General features: G+C 42.0%; 1 protein-coding gene across 6 annotated transcripts in view; it reads right to left on the bottom strand.

The window, feature by feature from the left end:
- The window catches only part of cut (homeobox protein, cut), a 96,355-nt gene that overhangs the window by 33,459 nt on the left and 43,824 nt on the right, over positions 1-19,072 (bottom strand). For all 6 annotated transcript variants that reach the window (XM_034315658.2, XM_034315656.2, XM_034315657.2 and 3 more), the window contains exon 3: positions 16,851-17,051. In XM_034315658.2, coding sequence (XP_034171549.2) covers positions 16,851-17,051 — 201 coding nt within the window. The remainder of the gene's footprint in view (positions 1-16,850; positions 17,052-19,072) is intronic.

The following is a 19,072-nucleotide window of genomic DNA, read 5'->3' on the forward strand; positions in this document are numbered from 1 at the left end:
AATGTGAGAAATGACGCTCAAAAAATTGCATCCCTCATTTTTCTTTCATGAGACGGTTAAGAAACTTTTTGACTATTTTAAATTTCAAAATTAAATATTTAAAGTTGTATTTTTAATAATGCTGTTAATTTCAAAAGATTCGTTTCAACAAACTTAACACATGAAAATAACCATCCCTTGTGAGATGAATGAAACAATGATCATACAAAGATTTGATTGTACAAACGTTTTACGAAAAGTCAATTAATTGCTGGGTGATCAATTAAAATCTAATAATAGAATAAAATTTCTGGTGGTCGGGTTGAAAGTTTCATCGCAGCTCTGAAACAAGCAAAATTTTCTCGCGTCGAAGCGAATAAATCAAGCCCGAAAAAAACTAACCCCCTTCATCCACGCTCGATTTTAACAAACATCTCGAAAAACTTCCCCGCCATCGCGGAAACTCTCTGCGATAATCGAAGCCGGGACACTCGAAGGGGTGGCTCCAATCAGCGGCATACGAGATATATACGCGTTTCCACTAGCATCCATCCACTTAAAACTAACTGCACACCGGGGAAACGTGGCTCACCAAAGCCACTCCACATCCCTATGATAATTTTAATTTTAATTTCGATCGGATCAACCCTCCTACACACCTCCCTCTACGCTGCTGGTGTTCTACACCCACCCCTGTCGGCGAAGTTAAGGAGCCGATCTAAAAACGTAATCCTGCTTCGCGCCAGGAATTTCTCCTTCATTTTCAATCTTCTTCTCTCTTTATCTTTGGAAATGGTGTCTATTTGCTTAACTAGTTTGCCAACCCTCGTATACCCTCCTGACTTTGCGATACACGTGGCAAATCGACATTAACGTTGGAAGATAAATTAATTTTCTTAGCCTACGTATTAGGGCCATAAGGGGTGAGGGGTAGTTTATTTTAATTACATTCGGGTGGGGTGATTGTTGTTGAATTTAATAAATGTTAACTTTCTGATGCTGAATTTAGCAAATTAAGATTGGGTTATATAAATATTAATATCGCTACTTCTCGATTGATAATTGGTAATCGACATTGCCAGATTATTGTTAACTCATTTCCTTCCCAGTTTCTAGCGTACTACCGTTCACAATCTCGCAAATTGAATTGCTGTGAACTTACGCGTGTACGGGTCGAATATATCTACGGCTTATCTTTGAACCGCTTCGGATTCTTAATAAGCAGCGCGTACAATAAAAATTCTTGTGTACTTATCAATGACTTATCATTCCACTTTTTTGTGACTCTAAAGAGTTCTTTGTCAAAATCTTACATATTTCCATAAAAAAAATATTTCAGGAAATATTCAATTCAAGGAAAGTTAATAATTGCCTAATTCCAAAAATTAAATATAATACGTGTTATAATGAAATCGAGTTTTTATCGGGTCTTTTTTAATCGTTCAATTTTATCCCTTTAATGATCGGAACCGCTGTAAATTCGCGTCTGCCCCTGTGGAACAACTATCGGACTGAAAAAGGTAGAAATAAATTGAAGCTGAAGTTTCGAACGAAATGATCGGTAACGCCGTTGGGAGAAGGTAGATTCGATTTAGACGATGTTTTTTTTATTGGACAAGTCGTCAATCGATTCCTGCACCGACCTATAAATGTTTATTCCAGTTGCGACGGAGGGAAAGCACCGCGCCGCCTTGAGTTTCGCGGACGTCTGTCACCGTAACGATGCTCTATAGATTTTTCGCGATACGTACCATGACGTGGCAATCATACGAACGCTTATGTTTATTTCAACCGGTCGATCATGTCTATCAGCCACCTGCAACTTCTTGGTTAGGCACCGCCGATAGAAATGTTTGCGCCGTTTTGCTTTTACCCTCGAAAGAATAACATTTCGTTCTATAGTGATTTCAGTCAAAATATTCTATACCTGATCTAAAATAGAAAAGGAAGAATTTTTAACGTGAAATAAGATAATTCGATTCGAGAGAAAAGGTAGTTTCAAGTGATGTTAAAAATGTTGTAATAAGGTACAAATATACCCCAGTTCATATGCGACCCGTATCATTTACCGCGCGACACGCGATGCGAGTATCCCCCATGCCGTTCCACGCACGGCTACCAACATTCGACGATGCATCCAAAAAGGTGCATTGCCCGTACACGTGCATCTTATATACGTCGTTTTCACGTCGACGTCTATCTGACATACGAAGGCCCGATTTATCTCCTTAGTCTCCGTTTAAATCCATTACTATGTCAATTTTCGGGGAATTTATTAAATCGCCTCTGTGACACTCTCAGAAAATCTCCGTATAGAATGTTAACTTATGTCTTCCACTTAACGCGTTTCTCCCTGCAAACATCTATTCTCTTCTAGATTAACTTCTAATGATAGAAGACTCGAACAGAATTTGTTTTCCTTTCATTTTCTGAGAATTTAACTCTTGTAGAGCTTCAAGCCTGTAGTTGAACCCAGGGGAAATTAACGAGGTCCTAAATGTTCATAATTCATTTATGAATTAGAAATTATGAGTAAAAAAAACATTTATTCAAATTGTAAATAATATGTGATTTGGTAAATAGAAAATAGAACAATGGTGAACAATGTAAAAAGCCACGTATTTAAAGTGACACTTCTTGATAGTCAGAACAGAAATGCTGCGAAGCCTTCAAACTTTCATATTGATCGAAACTTTTATTTCCGTAATGCTTATAGCTGTTGATCGAGTAATTGGATTTAAAAGGAATCTATGCAGAGTTAACAAATTCCCAAAAGTCCCTACATCATGTGTACATATATTTTTGTTACTATAAAGCGCCTAGAAATGTAAAACCCTCGAAGTTCCACGTTTAACTTGATCAACAATTAAATAATAAATTGTTTCAAAAATTTAAAAAGATATAGCATCCTTCAACTGTCATCAAACGAAACTATAAGCGAGGTAAAAGCAAAGACAAGAAATCGAATTCAAATCGATGGATTCGAGGTGATTGACCGTTCGAACGGACTACGGAAAGTGTATACAAGTTGAAAAGTTTTCTTGTCAATCAAGCTACATCAGAGGGTCTGATCTGGCCAAAAAGAAAAAGAAGGGTGTAGACAAATAGACCGGATGGCGGAACGAGAGAAATCTTTTGGATTCTAATTGCCGTAATTAAATCCGAGAACTTACCCGATTCTCCGGTGGGGATCTTGAATCGCTGCGCCCCCTCGAATTATTCTCAGCCACCCCACGAACACCGTTTGCTGTGTAATCCGTTTCCGGGGTGCCGCGTATTTAACTTGAAATTCAGTGGCAATTTTTACGATGTTTTCATCACTTGCACCGCGTGTCAAGACTTGCCGGGGGTCCCCCACCTGGGAACCCCCCAAAATTGGTCCCAGAAATATCTTTGAAACTAACAAACATTATAGAGTATTATAATTTTGACTAAGACTTGAAAGAAATTCAAAGGCAGAAATTTACAAAAAAAAAAAAGTTCAACAATTTTGCATACACCTAACAGATAGAGAAGGTTAACTTTCACTTTGAAACTTCGCGTTCGATAATGATCAGCGATGGTACCGGATACCGACGACTTGTCACGTACGCGGACGATTGGTAAGTGATCGAGCAGCCGGGTCATTTGAGAGACACGATCGTCATTGGACCTTTCCATCCTTGCAGCAGGCGTTGAAGAGCAAACAGTAAGCTGTTTCACGAGATCGAACGGTGCCGCACGATTAGCCGAAATGTATATACATACTTATTTATTTCGTGGCAGATAACCCCAGCTTCCAGGCAACAGCCGAGCTATCCATTGGCGTCGAATTTCTTCGTACTTCGTTTATTCGATCAATTATTATCAATCATTGATTTCAATTTTATAATTCGACGCAATTTCTTTTCCTGGAATTACGTATTACCGGAAATCAGGTCATTATACTTTATTGATAAAAGTTTGTATTGGATTATTGGAATAAAGACTATTGCAAATGAATTTATTAACTTTTACAATTAATGAATCTCCCAAATTAAATAAAATTTTATAAATACATATAAAATGTATTTATATACATTTATATAATACAAAATTTGTATTCGAAATTTTCTAATTATTCATTCATTTTTGATATTTCGATAATTCAATCAAAAAATTGTGATAATATTTACATGCGAAAACTAAATAAAAATTCTGAAACAAAGAAGTTATTTTCCAATAGCAAAGAATAGATTCCGCAAGGCCACGATTTAATGATTTACGTCGTTCGTTTCCCGAAACTTTCGATGCTGCGTTTCGAAAAAGGTCACGGAGTCATTTATTACTCTCGTTCGAAAAAGCGAACATATCGAAGGAAGTTACTTGATAAAAGATTCTTCCTCAGAGAGCCGACGCTACCCGCTGGGAAGCGGTGAAGATAATGAACGAACGAACATCTAACGCTGAAAGTTATCGAATCGACTGATGAACTATTTCGTTTCGATCGGTCCACGCGCGGAAGTTGCTGCTGATAATTGATAAGAGTCCCTCGTTTTCGAGCACCATAAATGGGTCGTACTTATGTGCCTGGCACAACTGGATATATTCATATCCAACTACGAATCGAATTATCAATTTATATTACACAGTTGTTGCTGTTACAAAACTGGTCGAAAAAAAAGGTGCTGAAAGATGTTCATTCATTTAAGGAATTCTTTTCATTCAACCACGAATGATAAATTTTACATATTAATCTTCAAAGCATAATTTGCTTTCTTTGCCGATATTTCAATTTGGCAAAAACGAAGGTCAAATATATTTTAGGAATTTTTAATAACATAAAAATGTGCACATGGTGATAAATCAAATAGTATCCAATAGTATCCAACCTAATTCCTACGCACCTGAATAATGTTTAATAGAAGTGTATCAAAACTAAATGCCTTTATAATTTCCCAGCCTGAAAATGATTAGGTCGAAGTTCAAGACAAAGGTGTCAACCGTGAGAATCTCAAAAGCCAAATTTTCCAGGGGTAGTGATCTCAAAAGCAACCCCTTCTTGGAGCTGCGGTCAGCGTGAACAGAGAGGGAGGTAGGGTGCGATAAGCAGAGGGATTGTGGTCAGTCCGATCATTGGCCGGCTCTGTGCCGGCAGTCACATCGAATCACGATCACCGATCTGCCGGATAGAAGGTGTACCGAAGGGATTTCCGGCGCAGATTGGCCCTAAGCAAATGACAAAGCACGGACACAGGAACGTGAATGACGAAGGGAGCGGGCGACAGAGAAAGGGAGAGGAGGCTGAAGGAATGGTAATCCTAAAACGGGGTGAGATCAGAGGGTGGTTTCCTTGGCCAGCCGCAATCTGTCCATTCGCCCAGCAAAGCTCCAAGAAGCCTGGCCCGACTGCCCTTTGGAGTTTAGAGCTGGCGCGCGGTGCACCGTGCACCCCGTACCGAAAATCGAGCGATTCCTATTTATCGTCGTTCAACGACGTTTGCTTCTCAAACGGTTACGTTGAAAATGAACCATCGAGATATCAATTATTTCTAACTTGGCATAAAAATTTAATTTGTTATTTTCAATGTACCGTCGAGGATCGAGGAAGAGGATATCAATAGATTTTGGGAACGATACGTGGCTTCGCAAATAAGTCACGAGGAACATTAGTTAAAAAGTCATATCGCATCGTATCGGTTTGAAAAGCGATGCGATTCGACGAGCAGTGTTCACCTCTTGGCATAATCGGTCCGCGTTGTCATCAGAATTAACCTATTAACGCCCACCGTCTTAGCTGGCCTGCCAAGAGTAATCGGCTCCGCATCGAGATTTGGACGGGCCGCGAAACACCAACATTTGTCAGCTAGCTTGAAAGTCCGCTTCAACAAGTATCTTTGGAAGGGACGGAGAAATATTGCGACGTGTCTTCAGCGTTTCGTCCCGGTAATATCGGGATGCTTTACTCGAGCGATAAATCTGTAACGCCACGCCGGCCGGGAAAACCGACCGGTGGAATTTCTGCGAGGACACCCGCGTGAAAAACGAGACAAAGAAAACCGGCTACGGACCAGTTCAAACTTACGCCGTTACTTTTAATACCGCCTTTGTTTAAGTCCATTGACTTACCGGTACATTTGGAACGGACAATAGGGAAATTTATTTGATCAGTAATCGCAAAAGTAATAAGAAAACATTTCCCTCTGTGAAAATAGAGTACCTTTTGTTTGACCCACCTCATCGTATTGTCCATCATATGGTGGAACTGATAGACCACATAACAAGATAAATTTAATTAAAAAACCATGGATTCCTTTTTTGCGGACACTAGGCGAAACTTATCCCTATTTTCAGAATTCTTCCATTCACGAACAGTGTAAAGAGTACGCGGTGCTAACGAACCACTCGACCCGATTCTCCTTTTCCCTCCCTGACGTTTATCCGAAAACTTAGCTTCGACAAACAGCAGAGTTCGAAGCGTTTCAGCGAAAAAAAGGGAGTTGGAAAAAAAGAAAAGGAAAACAACTTCCTGCCGCTGGTGGCGAAGCGACGAAAATGCGAAGGGAGATGAATAGAAGCGCAGAAAACGAAGCAGAGAAACAGCGGGCCCGGGGATGGGGCAGGCAGCAGCCGTCAAAAGTTGCCGAACTAATAGGACGATTTTCAGCGCGGAGCGTTTAATTAAATTAATTATATGCGCGCCTCGGTCGTAATATAAATTGTGAGCAAGCGTCGGGGACGAACGCGAAGGGTGGGAAGGAGGGGGTGGTGAGTTCCGGTTGTGCGAAGGCTGGTGAAAAGGGTGGGGAGAAAATGCCGTCAAGCTGCGATCGCCAACTTTGATAGTTACGTTTCATCCATCTATTCCAAATACGTTTTCCGCGGGCTGCTTCGACGTAAAGTTCGAAATCGGAACGTTGCGCCCGTGTACATCTGATTAAAGTTACGGTTTTGGTGCTTCCAGTGGGATGACAATCGTGTTTTAGCCGGGACGCGAGACAGTGTTAGTGTGTTTACCACGTCTACGGTTAAATTTGAACACAATTTACCCGGGCAACGGCAGGTGGCACTGTTTATGGTTAATTTTTTATTGTTCTTTTTTATGTTCCATAAGCATCTACCTAGCTGCATTAATACATAATGTATATAAAAAAGCAACAAAATCTCAAATAAAAAAAAAACAAAAATGTACCCTTTAAATTCAACCTGCCGTCCAGTTTACAACAATCGAGTCCACCGCAAGGGTCGTAGAGTTCCATAAGGGTAGCAATATTCCTGCCTCTCTAGATGGTGGAGTGGCCGAAAGGTTTGAAAGACCTGAGCCAGGAAACGGACCCGCGGCTTCCTTTCGGGTTGCGCACGCGCCCCTCCACCAATATTTGCACACACGCAGCCGTGGATAACAACGGGGGTGGTTGCAAGCCCTGTGCTGCGCCTCCTGCGGTTTCTACGTCTCCAGATATAAAGCGGCGAGGGGTGCATACACGCTCATCGGGGTAAACAGGGAACTTTCCAGGCGGATGGCGATCCTTGCGAGCCAGACGGTAAATACATTTTTAAATAAGAGTTTTTTACTTCCTACCGGCCCCGGATTTCGTCCCCGTATCGGGGAATTATCCTTTGCTTTGAGCATTATCCTTCGGCCCGTAGCTAGGGATGCTTCAAAAGGCATCCACGGACCGGGACACCCCCTTTACCACCACCCTCGCACTCGCTATGCCTCCCTTCCGATTACCGTCTGACTTGAATCGGGTAATACTACTTTGCACGCCAGTTATCGATGACTTTTTCAGCGAACTCTGCGGTTCTCAGAGAATGCCAGGCCAGAAATGCTTCTTTCCTTTCTTTATAGGAAACTCTTTCCCTCTTATATTTGCTTAGCCCCATTTGTTACATTTTGGTGGCACATCCTTACGAATGTTAAGGTTTTTAATTATTCACAGCGCCTCGTAAATCCATTGTTCGTGTCTTTGGCTTTTCTTTCTCGCTCGTTTCCATATTTTCTTTTTTTTTTTCTACTCCACCACGTCCTCGCCGCTCGAATTCAATTGTGATTGATCACCGACGGTGATTGAGGATTCGAAATGAAAGCCTCGCCAGTCTCGGTAGCAAAGACAAAAAGACGAACCTGAACCGTCTCTGCTTCTCCTCCTCCTTTTCTATTTTTTTTTTTTTTTTTTTTTTTTTTTACTCGGCTTCCTTCCCGTGGCTCGGCTCACGAGCCGGCACAGACGGCACGAATAATGGAGTAAAACTCATACGACTCCATATCGGTGCGATAAAAAGACAGACGGACAGACAGACAGCCGAGCTCGAGCGAGAAAGACCCCGTACAAAGGAGGGATTAATTTTAAATATCATATACTTGGCCGGCTAAAAGCGAAGGTGGAAAGGGCTCTCAGTCGCCGTGGAAACTCGGAGGACTGATAAGTTACGTCCTCCTCTCCCAGCTTTTCAGGGGATTTCCCTTTTTCGCCTGGTATAACGCCACGATAATTTCGCTGCTACCTTAAAAATGGCCGACTGCTTTTTCCTCCTACTTATTTATATGTTGGATTTTTCGATCGATTCAAAGCTTATCTCTGTCCACCAATAAATTGTTGTGTTTTCTTTCAGGTCAGAAGCTTTTCGAGCCGTGTTCTAACGTCTCGTTTCAATATTAATTCATGGAAACCTTGAGAATCTTGAAAGAATTAATTGGTATAACGAGCTTAACGAGTTGCATCTGTTGAAACATTTGAATATTAATACTGCTACAGGGTCGAATAAGACGAATAATTAAAAATAAAAATGGATATATGATTTTGAAGGAATTTTCTTCGTTATCATATTCATGTTTGCAACAATAATTTCTAAGATGCAAGCAGTTCCGCCTTCGGACAAAGCATCCTCAGTCTATCATCAAACGAACGTTATCATTTTCAATTCGTACGTGGTTTTCGAGACGTTGAAGATGGTTTTCACGGTAGAAAATGAACAGAGAGGAATCTGCGGCAGGGAACAATGCAGGACCACGAAATCGCATCAAGCTTAGCGACAATGCGGAACCCACAATCTAAGAACTCCAGGCATTATATTACGTTCCATTGCGTAATAATACACCGGTTCGTGCGATACACGCGCACTTTTTGTTCGGCTACGAATAAACGTCGCGGGGGAATTCTTATCTGACGATAATTCAACAACGCGGTTGCTGCTTGTATCGCCCGCTCGATTTACTGTATACACCGTGACACCACAACGCCAAGGAATGCCGTGCTGTTATTATTACACTTTAGAACCTATATTCCACGAACGTTGCGCCCGAACGACTAACGAGCCTTTGACATTCTGCCAATACGATTGAACACTGCCCGCCCAAAACTTCGCATTGTTTCCGTGAGGATGCATCTGAAGATATGACAACTGGTTCCGTTGTTTACCACTAACTTGTCTTGGACGGTGATGTTGGTGGATCTTTTCGAAAATATTGATAAATATAGCAGTAAATTAAGCAATCACTGATGTATTGCAAATTATCACTAATAAACATTAAAATCATCAGAGCCTACACTGCCTTATAAGAAAACACGTCATCTTAGTTCCATATAAAACTAGTTCCTATTCAAGTATCCTATTTCATAAACGAGAAAGAAAAATATCTTCACTTCTCCCCATATGTATTTCTCAAATGTTCATCGCAACAAAATTACGAACCATCGTGGCATTTGCCGTGAAGTCGAATCAGGGTGGCAAGAAGGGTGGCCGATGAGGAGAGAGCGGATCCCGTGGCGGATTAATCGTGAATTATCAATCGACGAAGTCGAGTCGAGTCGAGTCGAAAGCCGAAGGAGAGCCTCGGCACCCTCTGGTCGAGAGGGCCCGGAGGGCTTGCTGAACGACGTTTCTGGTTAATCACGTTTGCGGAAAAACGGAGATAATTCCTGGTCGTCCGTCTGGACGATGGAGGCGTGTACGTGGCGCGGAGGAAAGGCACACGGGTCTCGCCGGTGGATATAACCGTGTAGGATACGAGGGGTGGTGAAAAAAGTGGGGTCGTAGGTGATCTCAGCCGGTGTATGAAGCTGGAAGCGAGGCGTGGGAAGGGTAGGGATTGATATTCGCGGGCACACGGAATTTTTAACTAGCCCAGACCAGCCTTTAGTCGTTCCGCCGCGAAAGCGCAGCAGAAAAGTTATGAATCTAATTTTCAGCGTATTTGTGTCTCAGCCACCCCTTCTCCCTTTGCTCCGCCATTGCCACCAGGAACACCTATATCAATCCCCCTTTTCCGTATCTCCCTCTCTGTCTCTTTTCTCGTCCCTGAATACACGCGTCCCTCTTCCTCTCTGTCTTTTGCCTCGTTCCACCTCTTCTGTCGTTCGCTTTCGCGTAATAAAGCGCGCCGCGGCTTCGTTAGGTTTTTATCTCGGCCAGCAAAAAAAATTAATTTCGAGAGACGCCATGGTTTTTCCACCTCCCACCACCCTCATACCACCTTCGCTCCTCTATCCTACCCCTACGGCTAAGTACGTACGCGTGAGGAGATGGAACGGGTTTCGTACGAGAGACGTTTCCTTTTTTTACGACAAAGACTTGGCCAGAGAAACTAGAAACGTGATTACCTTCAGGTTTAAAAGAGACCTAAAATTTGAGGACTTTCTATGTGGATTTTGGACCTGCGTCTGCAGTAGCCGCACATCGCATCATCACACTTATTACCCTCAGGATTACCTTTACAGTCAAGGAACATACACTGGCGCATTGCTGTTAAGTCGAAGGGCACAGGTTTTAACTCCAAGTCCTTCCTTCATTTACCTATCCCTGTCGGTTCCGCCTCGCGTGCTCGATGTTATATACTTAAAACCGTAATTACGATATAATCAGTGGCCGCTGTGACCAGATACGCATCTCTGGGATGAAAGAAAAGGGTTGGAGTGGGACGATCGATCTGTTCGAACTGGAAAACCCTTTTTAAAAGTATACGGATCAAGGGTGAAGGTGCAGGTTGGTAGTAGGAGGGGGCTTAACCGCTGTCGTTGAGCCGGCAGAGGAAAACGGCCTTCCCCGGCTACTTCCGACCACGCACACGCGTACCAACGTCCAAGCGTGAACACGGTCGGTGGGGCGCGCGTGCGGGCATGTTCGTGTGCAGGGGGCGGAGAAACGGGTTTTACACATCGCGTAAAAGTTAGTTCCTAATTATTCAGATTTTCTAATTAATGTTTCAGCCGACGATGATGGAGCATCCGGCTCGTCTTTCCTCTCCCTCTTTTTTCCTTTATCGAGCGCACTGTGTGCGCGGGCGCTCTCCTTATTTGTAATTGCGTCGACCGTCGGGAAATTAGCCGATTCCAGACCTATTTTTAATGTGAATTTAATACTCTCGTGACGAATGGTACGATACTTGGTAAAAAGAATCGAGTGATCTATCTTGAAGCGTCAGGTCTGGCCGTTATAGACCCTCTGGATCTTTTCCTTTTTTTTTAAATTGATCCCCCAGGTGACGATCAGTCATAAATGGTTGAAGGATTTTGAGAAGTTTTTCATGATCTTCATTAGGGTAACTTAGTATTTGAAAAATTTAAATATTTATTAAAATCTATAACTCATCGATAAGTGTGTTGTCAGTCATTCTAAAAATTTCATTACTGTCAATAAAAAAAAAAATCTAAAGAAAATGATGGATTTAAAACACTAATTCGCTGACATTCTATCAAAGCGTTTCGACGACGTGTAAACGCGATAAATAATAAAGAGCACTTTCGCAAAGAGCCGTCATTACGACAACCTTATCAGCCGTTCCAGCGTCATTAAAAACAGACTCTAAGGATGTTGCCCGAGTATATCGACAGATGGCGCTGACTCAAGAGCTATTCTCACGTGCTCAAGATGCTCGCGAACTAAAAGAAATTTCAGAAAAATTGATGCTCAATTGTTGAATAAATTGCATTTATTCAAGAGGACAGTTCGTAATAATCAAACGAGATGAATGTGCCTACTGCACATTTACGTATAAATGTTTACGAAACAAATATTAGTCCGCATACAAAAAAAGGATGAGACAAAGAGTTAAAAATCTGCACGGACAGATGTCCATTTTGTTTGTACAAAATCACTATGGAAATAAATTTTCCGTATTTCTTTAGATCAAAATAGCTATGTATCCAATGTAAGAGGGTTGAAAACGATTCAGTAAAACTGTCTTTGTCTAAAACATATGCATGGTTCTCGTTATGAACGCAATTTCACGGGTTACACAGATAAGAGAACTGGCTTGCAGGTTGGCTAACATCTAAATGGGAGAAGGGATGCAAAAAAACGAACAAAGGCAGGGGATTGTTCTGGCCAGTTCCTATATTTTGTTCTACTTGAAACTTACGGAATGAATATCTAACGATATTGGTTGTTTCCGTCAGGCTTTACCTCTGACTCGCATCATTTACGGTTGAGTGCAAATATTCCTAGGTTTTTACCCGAATTCAACTGCCCTTTTCTCCCTACATTATTCACTTTTTATTTCCAATATTATCTACGTGGAATTCAAGAAAAATGACAAATATTGTTGTTAAATTAATCTTGAAATTTATAAAATGTTGTAGCAGTACGGCAGAAACGACGAATCTCTTGACGTTATCGATTTTAAAATCCAAATTTATGGCGCTGTTAATTAATTGTTTACTCGTTTAACAGCGATCCGTACAAATATGATAAGAAATAACCTAAATTCGTTTTGAGAGAAAACGTTTCGTTATCTCACAGAAAAATACGCTTACAGAAAGTTTGAACATTCTATTTTGCAGTCGGTGTTAATGTTTGTTCGAGATTATGCTCCTTCCTCGTATCGAGGAATGAGACTAGCCCATCCCGTCGGATTGACCCAGACCGTTTCATCGAAATCCATCTTGATTCGCTGAAATCGTGACGGGCCAGATCTCGCTAGTCAAGATTTTCCCGATGAGGAGAGTCTTACGTAACCGTGAAAGCCTCGGTTTCTCCATTCACCCACTGATCTGTCAGTCGGCTTGTAATCCGTTTCACAACAATCGGTTTCACGGTGCTCGGGCTCGGGTACCAAGCGATAAAATTCGTCGTCCCGTCCATAGCGATCGTTGCGATGTGAATTGCGCACTCGATTGCCTCTTATCGCGCCAATTATCAGCAAATCTTCGTATCAGAGCAAATACGGTAATATCGTGGCAGGGACAAGCGGTTGGCCTACCGGCGCTAACAGCATGGCCGTGCCATCGATGTCTTCGCGATGCGATGGCTTCGTCGTCCACGTGACCGACGCTGATGGTAATTATTGATAAAAATAGATGCACAATGTGCTGGTAGAATGTTCGAAGATTTAAGATGGAGACGAGCATTGGGACCAGTTATTTGGGCGGTGCGTTGTTTGCGATGCTTAAACAGGTGCGAGGATATGACATATGATGAATTAAGATGACACTCAATTGGAAATTATAGAAAGTATTAATTAAAAGAAAGCTATATATCTTGCACTGTGACATTGACAAGGAAGGATGCTAGTACCAAAAATGGCCAGTAACTCATGTGGCGTACCAGTACATTTATAGCGCCATTTGTCATAACCTCAAAATTAAATTCTATTTAGGTTTTTAACCTCTTCTTTTGATCAAATGTTTCCAATAAAACCTTCTGCCCCGAAGGAATACGTGTTCAAAACAAAAGGGGACGTACCGTCAATTTCTGTTTAGCCATGTATTTTGAAGAAAGACAATCTAGTGACGGATGTCCCGATAATGCAGGAAGTCTCGTAGTTACAAAGATTCTGTTTCACCGTCTTAGGAGGAGTGCAAATAGCGTTCTCGGTTATTTCTTGATCTATCGCTCTCCGTACATTAGCCAACGTGTTTTGAAACACTCGCCGAGCGTATTTGTGTTGGCATCGGCGGCGCGTTGTCTCTCTTTCATCTCTCCACGATGCCAGCCTCTTCGACTCGCGTGAAACGCGCCTGGAAACCGAGAAAACGCACTCGCTCGAAGTCGTTAGCAGCCTAATTGCGAGCTCGTTTCAACCAGGATGACTCGTCCTGAATCTGTTCAAATTTTTCCTTGTACAGATCAAAGACTTCGGCGACTAGTGTCGCGAATGCGCTTGTCAATCATTTACCGAGGCCACAGACGATTCTAGAGCCGGTGGGGTCTTAATTGCCTGGGCGAGGTTACGATGCTTTGTTATATTCAAATTATATCAATATCAGCCGTTTTAAAAATGATACGTCTCAAAAATCTCAAAGTTACCCCTTCCTACATTTCTGTCGGTATAAAAGAAAGAGAAAAAGGAGGACACAAAATGGTCAAACCCTTCACTCACGGTTTACGAAGCTGAGAGTCTTGTAAGAACCTCTTGCGCCCTACGAGGAGGGGTGCATAATGCGAGCGGCACGGGAGCAAATCTTTTAAACAAAGGCGAAAACACTTAAAAGCGGCGCACGCTCGCGAGAAAGGAGTGATAAAAACACCGCTAAGAGTTCAATAAGTATCCTGCTTAGAGCCAATAATGCCGCACCCCCTTTTCTCCACCCTCGAACCCCTTTGCACCGCCACTTTGCACCGGCTGCTACTACGGTATTCCCGTATTTCGAAGGAAATCGTTTGCTTCAGCCTGTTGTAATCTCGAAGCCGATAATCCACTCCCCCCTCCACCCTCCTCTCGTGACTCCTTTTTCCACCCCGTATCGAAGGGGTGGACGAAACAACTACAACTCCCTTCTTTTGAACGACAACGACGCCTTTTCACGGATAAGAATTTACTTCGCGGACAATGTCTTTATCGAGAAGCCATCGTGAACGCGACGGGGATGATTTTTATTATTTCCCGATTAAGGGGTGGAAATGGTGAAGGGGAACACCGTAGATGGGCCACTGGCCCGGACACGATAATGAGGAGTAAATAATGCGACAACGTTGCCGGGGAAGGAGTTGGTGTTCGATTATCTTCGGCGGACAGGGGGGTGGGTATTAATGGTTGTGCCGACGATGAGAATATCAATTGATAGGGATTTGCGTCTCCAGCAACTGTTCGATAATTCCCTACTTTCGGGGTTCTGGAGGTACTTCTACGAAACAAGAAAAGTTTTTTATTTTCAAATTCAATATTCTCATTTTACTTTAACTTCTTCGCTGATTCATTAAACATAGAATGTAATCGAAATCATTCTTCTTGCTTGTCAATAGCAGGAAAGTTTTCAATTACAGCAGAATAGATGATTGTTCCTGTTCCCATGAGAGTATCTTTTAAAAAGCAGATTCGTGAAAAGTACAGTTAAATGCTTTCTACCACGGCGACTGACGTATTTCAGTTATAAATAACGCGAAGTCATCATTTTATATCGAGGACATTCGAGTTTGCGAAGATTTTCCGATTGTCTGAAGTACTGGCCAGGAAAGCAGAACTTTTCTTATCTGTTCACTTATTGAAATAAATTAAAAATAGAAACTTGTTGTTCGACAAGTATCGTCATTAAAGTCTTTTTTAAATTATATTTGTTGTAATGAAGATATTTTATAATTAAGTGGTTAGCACTTTTTATTTAATAAAAATCACTGAAAACTTGCTTTTAATTGTAAATTATGAAAGAAGTCACACAACGTTCAAGATGGAGGGTAAAGTATACAATAAATGGCACTTCGAGATACAATAGTTAAATATCAAATTTCAAGCTTTCAGTTCGCTAGCTTATTCGTATTTAAAAAATGCTTGTTAAATAAATAAATGAATCGTTAAATGAAAAGCATAGAACGGTTTAATGCTTCTACGTTTCGAAAAGAAAAATGGTGCACGATATCGCGAGAAATTGACGACGTAGCCGTGTAATTAAGATAAAAGGGCAAAGATTGCTAAATCAGCGATCACGTGTTAGATAAGGATCTAGTTTAACATGCATTCGTGGATCTGTATCAATCTCTTGCTTACGCACCGTTTCGTTGGAATCAAGTAGCACTCACGTAAATAAATATTCTATTGAAACTCGTTGTGAAATGTTGTGTTATACAGCTTAACAATACTATTACATTAATTATTGAAAAGGGAAAAGAAGATTTTTTTTTTTAGTGTTGTATGAAAAATATTTTTTAAAATAATTATTGTGGCTACCCCGTGTGCCTCTTGCGCACTCAAAGGGTTAAATCCGCCCCTAGAATCATCAATTTGTCACGAGTCCTTAGGTGATTTCAATCAATGGGAATAAAAATTGAAAGCAAATCTGGATTCGATTCATCACGGTCTCGTTTCAACGCTGTCAAATTGTCGTCGATGAAAAAAAAAAAGAAAAAGGAATCTCCAGTGAGATTCTCCTCGTTTGGCACCGCATGAATATTCATCGATACACCGACTCCTATTTATGATCTTCTTTCATTACCAATTCCGTCGGTTCGCCGACTGCCATTAGTCACACTTTGCCTACCGAAAGCGTGATTCGAGCCGTTTATCGCGAATCGGGAAGGTGAAGTGCACTCGGACGGGGTGTGTAGGGGGTGAATTCCACCGGCTGGTGCGCGCGTGCTTCCTGCGTACGATCCGCTGAGAAAATACGGATGGGGTAGAGAGGGAGAGACAAGCAGTGAAACAGGGGATGAGGGAGGGTAACCACGTGCCTTCTCTATCGAGTACGTCAGTCATTCAGTTCGACGCGCACGCACCGGAAACCTCCACGTGCAACAGTTCAACAGAATTACAGAATCATGAGGGGTGAGAATCGAACGTGTTAACCCTATTGGCCACTTTTCATACTTTAACGCTTCAAAGACTATACTCGGAGAAAATGGGTGCTGTCTACAATTGTCGAAGGAATCTATTTTCAAAATTAATATGAAGTAACACTGAATTATTAATCCCTAGGAATAATTAGTATCGGCTTCTCCGGTCACAATTAATTTCATGAAATTCTCGAAAATTTGAGACTTACCTCTTTGTCCTTCGCTTGCAATTCCTGCTCCAGGTTGCTGTTCGGCGTCCTCCTGGGATTGCTGGCATCGTGTACCTGCTGCTGATCGCTTCCCTGTGGTGTCTGAGACAATTTATGTCCCTCAGTCTTCGAATTGCCGTCGTTCGCGGCGGCTAGTTGCTCCTTCAACGCGGACACTTCTTTTTCCGCCAGTGTCGCCCTCTGAAAACAAACATACGCCATATTAGATCAACCGATTACAAGAAATTCTACTTAATTTTAAAACTACAGATGATCAGAACGTGTCTTTTTTAAATGTTTCATTAACGCTAATTTCTAGAGAAATTAAAAAATGGCACTTGTGTCGAGTACCGACATTTTATCAATATTCTTGATACAAAATGGCTCTTTCTTAGTCAGAATGTACAAGAGAAATGAGAGGAAGAAACGAAGGAAACATTCGTATACGATAAAATCATTGCTCCGCTATAATGACAAACACATGCGACCCCATCCCACCCTTTGAAATGGTTCAAACCAATCTGTATAGCCACGGCATATGTTTAAGCCATCAATCGGCATCTGGAAGCAATTAAAGTAATTGCGAATTCGATGGCAAGGTATCGGAACACCGCGTGTACTGTCGGCAACAAGTCCACGTCAGTTTTTTGCTCGATGCATCGAAGTTGATCGATCGTTCCGCGAAATGGTAACTCCAACTTCTCTATTGGAATCGCACGGTAACACGGAATATTCTATGCTAGTGCTTCTCAACCTTTCCATATACTAAAACACGTTCACGTTATGCTAATCTAAAATTCCCAAAAAATTTGCGAAAAAGAATGTCGAACAATCAAAATGAACATTCACGGATCAGGTGGTGCTTAAAGTATTGAAAGAGAAACGAACTAAGGGGAAAACAGAAGTGACGGCGTAAAAGAAGAAGTAGAATAAGAAGAAGGCAGACAAGAGGGAGTTAGTAATGACCCATTGTTTCCTGCAAAAAGCCTTGACGATGTTATCGATAATTACGAAATGATACGGGAAGCATAAATACATATCCGAGTGCACGATGCACGTTCATTGGAATGGCGGGCGAGTATCGATAGGCTGTCGAGTCTCATCCTGCGTATTTGTCACGTTATACTAGATGATTGTAACGGCGAGGGAGGGACGGGGAAGAGAACCGAGGCTGATGGAGAGGATTGAGAAGATCGCCGATAAAGATCGTCCGCCCGCGATCGTCACATTAGCGGCGGAAGTCGTTGAAAGATAATGGCTTCTTTGAACGTTCCTAACGACGCTGCTTTTGTCGTTGTTCTATCAACAATCGGCTGTTAAGAATTTAAGTTACCGGATTACGGAAACCTCGAACGAATCTTCCACTCTTTCGATTACTTCAATCGTCTTTGACTATCCAGTATGCTTGAAAGAACCTTAATTTCTAACGTGAATTACTGGAGTATCGTTTGGACCAATTTTATTTGAATTAACGTCTATTCGAAGGTGATTCTTTCTTTAAAAGCTATATTATCCTTTTAACCCCCATAACCATGGCAAAGGTAATTTAAAAATATCCAGTTCGATTCGAACGTCAGACAGCAACGATTACGTGGTCGCCTTTCGACCCTGAGAGCAGAAGGGAGGCGTTCGATCACAGCCTAGCCGCTTCGTCTTGGGTCCGACTCTCGTCTTACACCCCTTTCGTAAATTGACGGTTATCCAAGTTGCACACAGTGTTCTGAGCATCGATCGATCGCCACTCACCGATTCGATATACGGGAATCGCGGCTCATTGCACGGTTCCGACGTGTACAAGAACCTGCTTCGAAGGGGGCTGCTTTTAGGCCGGGTGGTCACGCACTTTCGGATCAACCGGCCAGGGCATCGATCGAGTTTCTGTCTTCCGTTGATGGTTTTCACGTATTCTAAGCCTAAATGTAGATGTATCCTTAATTAGGAAGACACTTAATTTAACCTAATTTAGAAGCACACTGTATTGACATGCAAATTAATATTTTTGATCTTTTTATTCAAGAATCTCAAAATTAAACAATTTCTGGTCATTAGAATCTTGAAACGAAACAATCTATCAACAATGACCACGCGTGCTTAGTCTGGTGGTAGTAGTGTACGCGCGCGAATGCGAGCACACGGCATGCGAGTGTCGCAGCTGGCGACGCGCGGTGTCGAGGCCGTCAAACGCCAAGCATTCTTTGTGTTCCGGCGGCAGAATATCCCGA

Source organism: Osmia lignaria, chromosome 15, assembly GCF_051020975.1.
Source record: "Osmia lignaria lignaria isolate PbOS001 chromosome 15, iyOsmLign1, whole genome shotgun sequence".
Lineage (NCBI taxonomy): Eukaryota > Metazoa > Arthropoda > Insecta > Hymenoptera > Megachilidae > Osmia > Osmia lignaria.